This window comes from Sinocyclocheilus anshuiensis, unplaced genomic scaffold (genome assembly GCF_001515605.1).
Source record: "Sinocyclocheilus anshuiensis isolate Anshui unplaced genomic scaffold, SAMN03320099.WGS_v1.1 scaffold1017, whole genome shotgun sequence".
In the NCBI taxonomy this organism is placed as follows: domain Eukaryota; kingdom Metazoa; phylum Chordata; class Actinopteri; order Cypriniformes; family Cyprinidae; genus Sinocyclocheilus; species Sinocyclocheilus anshuiensis.
Genome location: NW_015554130.1, coordinates 217,326 through 226,961, shown reverse-complemented (window position 1 = coordinate 226,961; position 9,636 = coordinate 217,326). Strand labels below are relative to the sequence as shown.

At 39.3% G+C, this 9,636-nt stretch overlaps 1 protein-coding gene across 1 annotated transcript in view; it reads left to right on the top strand.

The window, feature by feature from the left end:
- Window positions 1–9,312, top strand: part of LOC107670258 (probable G-protein coupled receptor 149) — a 19,879-nt gene extending 10,567 nt beyond the window's left edge. The window contains exon 4 of the mRNA XM_016462804.1: window positions 7,870–9,312. Coding sequence (XP_016318290.1) covers window positions 7,870–8,478 — 609 coding nt within the window. The 3' untranslated portion in view covers window positions 8,479–9,312. The remainder of the gene's footprint in view (window positions 1–7,869) is intronic.
- Window positions 9,313–9,636: the final 324 nt, after the last annotated feature.

Below are 9,636 nucleotides of genomic sequence, written 5' to 3'. Positions count from 1 at the left end.
TGGCTGGGCCATTCAAGAACAGTCACAGAGTTGTTGTGAAGCCACTCCTTCGTTATTTTAGCTGTGTGCTTAGGGTCATTGTCTTGTTGGAAGGTAAACCTTCGGCCCAGTCTGAGGTCCTGAGCACTCTGGAGAAGGTTTTCGTCCAGGATATCCCTGTACTTCTGAATTATGCTGATAACATTAAACTAGATATTCACCACCACAACAACCTGAAATGGTTGTTATTAAATATTAGAATCACTTCTACTGTAGACAGTTGTATTGGCTATATCTCTTATTTATTTCATGTTTACAAGGGTAAATCTTAAAGCTTAGATACACACTGGAGCTGATGAGTTTAATAGAAAATAAATGGCCTCATGCTTTCCAAAACAGATTTATCTGTATAACTGAGCCATGCAAAAATAAGCCATTCAATTAAAATTACAATAGTATTAATGCGTAGAAAATCCCTCCAACTGGACAAATTATTATGTAGATTATTTTCATTACAACAAACAAACAAGCCATTTCTGTGTATTTTAATGTATTGTGTCAGGAACACAATGCACACTGTAGAGACAGGCAGAGGCTCTTAGTCAGACACATTGACTACTGTTTTGCTAAGTTTTGCTTTGCTGGCTTGTACGGGCATGGTCTCACCATTCACACATCCAGTTCACTTTTTCAGTATTGGGTCAATTCTATTATAAATGTAAATAGACAAGTACAATTCATTTAGCCTAATAATTGATGCAACTTTGATGTATGCCTATGTACAGTATTAAAGATTTATAAATTGTGAATAGTGGAATATGAGGACTGGCATTGATCTGACTCTCTTCCTCCACTAACATTGTTTTGATCAATGTATTAGCCTTTGAGCCTTTAAATTAATTTCCTAAATGCATTTTTCGTCACGATTCACAATTGTAGGCTAATAATCCATATAGCTTGTATTGCATCACACTTTTTTTTTTTTTTACAATAACACTGTATGACTGAATTAATTCAAATATTTAATTGAAATAAATAGAATATGAAACATGCTTTAGCACTTTAATGTTTCTCTACCTCAGAGGTGCCCAATCCTGTTCCTGGAGATTTACTGCAGAGTTCAGTTCCAGCCCTGGTCCCAACAAACCTGTCTGTAATAAGTGCTCCTGAAGATCTTAATGAGCTTTTCTTGTGTGTCCATCAGCTGCTCTAAGTACTAAGTACTCTGGTCACATCTGCAGTCTTCATGCCTCCCTGCATCTTTTTTTCTGCTTACCTTCAGAGTCAGTAGAAAGGTCTCTTTCCTGTCCTAAGTTATTATAACTATGGTCTTAATTGCCTACCACCTGTAAACCATAAGTGTCCTCAGGACTGTTCCACAGGTGCATGTGCAATAACTGTTTATGATTCATTGAACAAGTATGAAAAATATCATTTAAACCCTTTTCAGTAAAGACCTATCTATCTATATGTCTATCTATCTACACTATATGGACAATAGTAGACGTGTGTTGTGTCACACCTTTTAATTATTGAATTCAGGTGTTTCAATCAGACCCATTGCCAGTATATATGGTGTATAAAATCACAAACCTAGCCATGCAGTCTGCATTTACAAATATTTGTTGGGAAAAAAAGGGTTGTTCTGAAGAGCTCAGTGATTTCAAGCGTGGTACTGTGATAGGATGCCACCTTTGCAATAAGTTAATTTGTGAAATTTAATCCCTACTAAGCCTCACATCACCAAAAACAATGCCAAGCATCGGATAGATTGATGTAAAGCACGCTGCCACTGGACTCTGGAGCAGTGGAAACGTGTTCTGTGGAGTCATGAATCACGCTTCCCTGTTTGGCAGTCTTTATGGAAAAAGTTTGGGGAAGGCGCTTTTCTATTCCAGCATGACTATGCCTCAGTGCACAAATCAAGGTCCATAAAGACGTGGTTGGATGGGTTTGGTGTGGAATGACTTGACTGGCCTACACAGAGCCCTGACCTCAACCCCATCGAAAACCTTTTGGATGAACTGAAACTGAGATTGCAAGCCACGCCTTCTCATCCAACATCAGTGCCTGACCTCAAAAATGCTCTATTGAACTAACGTGAAAAATTTCCACAGAACCACTACAAAATCTAAAGAAAACCTTCAATCCATCCATATTTTTTTGTGATCTCAATTTAATATACTGTATTCGAATTATAACAGTAGTTTACTTTTGACTATAGTTTGCACTCTCCCATCCTTCAGTAAACAGTACACAATTATTGTTGATGCGTAAATGTGGTCAGTTTAGTTGGTCTTTCTGTAGATGGTCTTTTTGTATTGGGGAACTTATTATAAGTTTTCATAGTACATAGAACCAACTTATTTTACAAGATCATAGAAAATTTGTTTCATTATATTCCTTCAGCACTCTTATGTTTTCTTTTGGTACCATTCAGTATGATGAAAACAATTTTCTGTTTCTCTTTTTTGCTATGAGGAATATAGGATTTATGACAACAAAGGCTGTTCCTCCTTGTGCCCCGCTACAGTGGGCTCTACTGCAAGCCATCACTTTGAAACAGTGGGTAATTGGGAGTTACAAAGAGAAAAATACAGTTGGGTTACTTTAAGCTCTTAGCATGTTTGGTGCCAAAACAGCAGGTTTATGAAATACTGTCTTGTGACTTGGAAACCCCACTGGGCTGCTGCAGCACAGAAGACTATGACTGTCACTGTGTATCTGCCACTGAAAGCAGGAAGCTAGATCACAGCTTAGACCTTCAGATCCTCTGGTGGCAATGACCCAGAGTAGGAGGAGAGGTCAGAGCTAGCACCAATTAACCTGGGACAGATTAGTAATTCTGAGTATATTGAGAACTCAGGTCATATTTATGCTGGCAAAAGGTCATTTGTGTAAGATTAAGATGACTTGTTCTGTAAATAATAATTAGTTATTTTCGTGAGTGAGTGAGTGAGTGAGGCATTATATTTACATAGGTGTGACGGAGGATTCATGTGATTGAGCATCTGCATCAACACTCTGCTGCATAGACTGACTCGCAGGGGAATTATGGGGAAAATAGGCCACTCGCACACATAATCATAAACATCATAAAAAGCCTGGGCCTTGTTTGCATTTTGCCATTTTCTCTGTCTGCTTTCCTGCCTTGACTCTGATGTGGTTATTATCCTTCATCGCCCCAGTGCCTCGAACTCATCCGGTGGGTGAACTCACATGCAAGTCATGCCCTTCCCCCAGTCACATGGTCTCTACAACCTCTGATGAGCATTATTTCATTTGAATGATATGCTGTGTTTTGGGCAAAGCCTGCTGGAGGCACACATCATGTTGTTGACATCTCATTCCTCAGCCTTTCTAATGTAACAAGAGAGAAGGAATGAAAGAAGGTAGGGAGAGATCCTTATCTATGGCTGCTGTGCTGAATGGTCAGATGAAATCAGATCAAAATGCCTGAATTATTCACAGTCCTCAGTCAAGCATGGCATTTCAATCTATTACACACAGGCTCCATGGCGACTGTCTCTCTTTATCGTGAAAGGAGCATATCAATGATAATGACAACGCCACTAAACTGAATTTCTCTGTAGTGTGACGTTACTGTATATGACTGAAGTTGCTGACGGGAGAAAGATAACACAATGGAACCACGGCTGTTTATGGACCTTGTTGTAATTTGACCAGAGCTTTTGGTCTCGATGGGCCTGATATATACACAGGGCTCATTAACTCACAGAAAACGTCTGGCGAAAAGAATCACATTTATTGGACTGCTTTTTAAATGCCATTGACTTTGTGTATAATTTAGAGCTTTGGACCTTCAAAATTATTTTAATTTTTTTTTTCTTTTATATGTCTCAATGTCTGGCATAGTATCATCCTGTAAAGCTAAATTTCATACTCATTAAACATCATTGCACTAAAAACATTAATACAATGCGTTGCCATTTACCCAGATAAACTACAAGCTCATTTAATGATGAAAGAATGTTAGTATAATTGGTGGTTACATAGCTGGCACAGTTCAGATATTTGTTTTCACATATTGTATCTGCAGTATAGAAATGTTTTCATAATATTTTAACCCGGGGCATAATGCACCAATTTTTCGAGGGAGGCACCAGTGGCGGTCCTGGCTTGCTTTGTGCCTTAGGCAAGATAGAGAAAAGAACTTAGAGAGAGAGAAGCACTTTTTTAGTAGTTTTTTTTATACACTGCTCAAAAAAAGGGGTCCTATTAGGGCTGGGCGATATAGCTAAAAAATGTATCAACGATATAATGTTTCATATCGTTCGTTATCGATAATTATTGACATTTTTTATCAACTTTTTTAAAACAAAGAGCAATAGAATTTTTTTTTTACATTTAACCACTGTATTTTTAAATTAACTTAATTTATTGAGACAAACAACAAATATTTTTTTGTTTTAACAGTAAAAAACATAATAAAAATTAAATATCTAATTTCTAATGTTTTATATGCAGATTAAATAGGTTAAACTTTTGGCTTCTCTCCCGAGGCCACAGGAGGGTGCAATGAGCAAAATAATGCAGCACATTAAATTGTCAATTTAAGGAAGTAACTGTCTATAAAAAAAAACGTGCATTACGTCTAAATGAACTCATTTAAATCAAATATAATTTCGTAAATTGCATAAACAATTATGAACAAAACAGCATCACGTATTTATGCATTGCTTAACGCAAAGAGCCGAATCGCCCATAACACAGATTGCCTTCAAAAACATATGAGACGCAGTGAAAAGGAAAAAACCTCCACAAAAATGCGCGACATGCTTTCTAAAGGTTTAAACTGTTTTAACTTTGCATGGCTGTCTACATCTCTTGTCTGAGACGCGAGTGCAGGAGTCGTATTTGTCCATCTAGAAAATGCGCTGAATATTCGTTCTGTGTGATTGGCTTGGTTTCGGTTTTAACCAAATCAAGATCTTCCCCGCATTGAGCTTCTATATTTCTCTAATATTTTGAATGAATAACGCAGCAACTGCGTGTCTCGTGGGCTAAACTAACAAAACATTAAACTACAACGTCACTTACATCATCATCACCGCATCTCGTGCTCCACTGATGACACTCCCTGACGCACATCTAACACTGGATTGTACTATTTTTGCATTCAAATGCAAATGTTTATTTTAAATTCGACTAATATTCATTCTTTACTCACAATCTCCTCATCACAGGCAGGCACAGCACTCATGTTCGTGTTTGTGTGTGCTGTCTGCCTCACTCATAGCACATGCCTATATCGTGCACTATATCGAATATTTTTTATATCGTTATCGAATAAGGTGTACCGTCGATAAATATCGATACCGTTTTATCGCCCAGGCCTAGGTCCTATTATGCTTTTTCAACTTTAGTTAGTGTGTAATTTTGATGTTTGAGCATTAAAAAGATCTGCAAGGTTACAAAGCTCATAGTCCAATTTAAAAGGAGATATTCTCTTTAACAGAAAACACTTTTAAAAAACAACAACAAATGGCCCGTTTGGACTACAGCGAGTTTCTTCTGGATATTGTGAAGTCACAATGTGAAGAGATGCTGGTTCTTCCACTCCGGTTCCAAAACCCCTTTATTTGTGCTTGCAATGGTTCTGCATAATTCTTTTGTTTGTAAACATTCTCAGGGTCTGATTTGGGCTCGAATTGGTATGGCAAAATTGATGCCATCATTAATATTTACAGCTGAGTATGCGACTCATGGGATATGAAAAGGAGCATGACATTTTCGGAGAACACTCTCAGCAGTTCGCCAATCACAACACACTTGGCCAGCTAACCAATCAAAGCACATTTCGTATTTCGGAAGGAGAGATTTCATCAAAACAGGACCAGTATCTGGTCCTTTGTGAAAGAAGGAACAAGAGGAGCACTTCCAGAGCCCTCAAAAATTATTTCCAGCAGGCTGCTGGTGTGTGTGTGTTTCTTACCAAACTGTCAGAAACAGACTCCACGAGGGTGGCATAAGAGCCCGCCGTCCTCGCAGCTCAGCACCATGCAGCTCGATTGGCATTGGCCAGAATTGACATGTCCAACACAGGCACCTCGTTCTCTTCATGGATGAGAGCAGGTTCACACTGAGCACATGTGACAGACGTGAAAGGGTCTGTAGATGCTGTGGAAAATGTTATGCTGCCTGCAACACCATTTGGCATGACAATTTTGGCAGTGGGTCAGTGATGGTCTGGGAAGGAATATCCTTGGAGGGTTACACAGACCTCCATGTGCTAGCCAATGATACTGTCACGAATCCGGTCCATGAACTTCCGTCTGCTCGCCACCAGAGGTCACTCTTCCACTACTATGGACTCTTGCACCACACCACTGTTGCACTTCACCCTGACTACAGTTCCCATCATCCACTGCACTGATTACACACACACAGTTGATTGCACACAGCTGTAATCAATCACACATTCCCTATATAACACTCACTCTGATCCCTTCCCACTGCCGAGTATTGTTTAGCGCTTATCGCTCTTCGTGTGATAGCTACTTTACGGAGCCTTTTCCCCTGTGTTAGTTCCTAGTTCCTAGTTCTAGTCTTAGTCTAGTCTCGCCGTGTTTTCTGATTTCCTGGTACCTGATTTTTGCCTGTTTATCTTAAGCTAACCCTTTGCCTGCTGTTTCGGACTGTGTTTGCACCTCGCCTGGACTCTAGCTCGTGTTATTGGATTACTCCTCATGTCAAGCCCTCTGGATATTGTTAGCTGTTTATCGACCACGCCCGTTTTGGATTACTCTTCTGTCTTGCCCTCGATATACCTGTTTGCCATTGTCTGACCCATGCCTGTTTTATGACCACGTCTCTGTCTCCTATTAAAGCTTTGCAAATGGATCCGCAAGTCTCATGTCTCGTTCGCCCCGTAACAGATACCCTTATTGCTGTTAGTTGAAATCATCAGCTCCCATTGTCAGACTTTACGCTGATGCAGTGGGCCTTGGTTCCTCCTGGTGCATGGCAATGCTCAGCCTCATGTAGGCAGAGTCTGGCACATGGATGCCATACACACTACTGACTTACATTAGGAGTTGTTTTGATGAAATTCATGCATGTTCGATCAACCTGTAATTAAAATTTTTTGCTTTGATTTTCGGTGTGATTTTGAAGCCCAGCCCTCAGTGGGTTGATGATTTCGGCTTCCACTGGCCATTGTCACATCATTTTGTTATCAACTAATTACACAATGTATGTAAGTAAATATTTTTAACTTGAATATTTAGTTCATAGAGATCCAATATGTGATTTAAGTGTTCCTTTAATTTTGAGCAGTAAGTGTAAGACAGGATAGTGGTTTAGCCTGAAAAAAAGATATCTGAGTTTGTATCCCACGTTTTCAATTTGTTTTTAATAAACCAACCAAAATTTTAACAGAATTTGAACAAGTGATCACCATTTTCATTGTATAGAAAAAAAGCAGCTTTGAGGTGGCTTTCCATGGGAAAAGTCACGAATTTGGAGTGATATGAGGGTGGATAGATCAAAAAAATTGCCTTTAAGGTGCTACTCAAATGGACCAACCAAATGTACCTATTATAATCATGCAATTTACAGATACAGGTAATTTTAAAATAATAATTATAAATAATTATGTTTAAATGACATAAATTACATTTTAAAAATGTGTGGCTTTGCTTTTTTTAACTAATCAGTTTTGAGTATTCAGAGTGTAGGCTTGATTTTCTTCACCATTAATTAAATTGATGAGTATTTTCATTATTTTACATTTTAAAGCAGCTTTTAAACATAAGTTTCCATTGTTTTGTGTGTGTGTGTGTGTGTGTGTGTGTGTCTTTGTCTTTATGTGTATCACACTGTTTGACTCTTTACAGCATGTCTCTTTGTCTTTATATTTCCAAACAGAGATCCACAGCTGGGTTGGCCATTCCATTATGTGCCTTCCAGGGCACCGTTTCCCTCCATGCCCCCACAGGCAAAACACTGTCCCTCTCCACCTATGAAGTCAGCAGCGATGGCTTGAAGATCTCCCCCAACAATGCAAAGAAAGTTGAGGTGTACCGCTCCAAATCGGTGGGTCACGAACCTAGTGCTGAAGAGCACAACTCTAGCACTGGGGGTGGTGGAGTTGGAGTAGAGTGTGGAGTCGCAGACACCAATGTAAGAATTCACCTGGAGGTTCTGGAGATCTGTGACAACGAGGAGGCCATGGACAGTGTGTCTATTGTCTCCAACATCAGCCAGTCATCCACACACGCACGCTCACCTTCACTACGCTACTCTCGTCGGGAGAACCGCTTTGTCTCGTGTGACCTAGGTGAAACGGCTTCGTACTCGCTGCTGATCCCCACAAGTAACCCGGATGCGGACAACATTAACATCCACATTCCGGATACAGTGGAAGCGCATAGACAGAACAGCCGGAGACAGCACCAGGAGGCTGGAGGTTACCAGGAAGAGATACAGCTACTTAATGAAGCCTATAGGAAGCAGGCAGGTGATCAGGGGAACTGAAATAACCAGAAACACCAAGCTGTGCCAATGGGCTGAGAAATCCGTAGGAAGAATTATAGAAGGTTTGGATTAAATATTGTGATGAAGGCGCATAGAGTTGCAAGTTCATGGTAAATTTAAACACTCAGAACTAAAAATATTATCATCTAAGCACAACTAGAATTAGCAGAAAGATCAGATGTCGCAATGTGAAAATCTGCTTCAAGGAATCACGAGAGGCATTTGTCTGCCAAGCTGTTTCCATTAGTAAGCAATTGTGGGATAAAAATAGGCTGGAAACATGATGTGATGTAGTAAATGCCTCTAGAATTAAAATTCAAGGTTAGCATGCCATAAGGAAGAGCTGGAGGTTTGGAAAGGGGAGTGATTTATATGCTAACATGCAACTAAAATGTGATCAGAGATGCAACAAATCTCAAGATGAGACAGAGTGTTGGTTTATTTGGATTTGCCCTTGATTTCAAGCCTCAGAAAAGATAGATCGACAGAAACGATGACTCTCGGATGGTTAGAAGTGGAGATGTCTTGGTTTGAATGAAGCACTGGAGAATAAAGCTGAAGTCCTTGAGTGGATGAAAGTGACATATATGCTGAAATAAAGGTTGTTGGGTACAAAGGAGGAATGGAATTAACTCGCTTCTCAGATGTTCTGTCATTCATTGAATGCAAATATAAGTGCATAGACAGAAAAGCTCGAGGAGAGAGTTGAATAGAGAGGGATAAATTCTGTCACGAGTATGTGCGTTTGTGGTGAGATGGACAAAGAACGGGATTGTGAGGCGTGTGTGCAAGAAAAAACTAAAATATATACATTTTAGTTTTCTAGCTCAGGCAGAAACCATATGGCATACTGTAATAACACATTCCAAATGATAATTTTTTTTTTCATTATTATGTTGCTCTGCATAAAACAGTCAAGGTGTTTTCCCACACTTAGTTGTCTAGTGTGTGTGTGTGTGTGTGTGTGTGAGACTGTTTAAAGGAATGTTCAGGGTTCAGCACAAGTTAACGTGCACTTATGGCAAATGTTGATTTTGTCCCTCCTAGTCTTTAAAAAAAGCAAAAATCTGGATTGCAGAGAGAGGGAAAAAAGGAAGTGAATGTTAAAATGTAAATGTTAAAATAGATTACTCAACCAAACAATTAAGCAGTGTGATA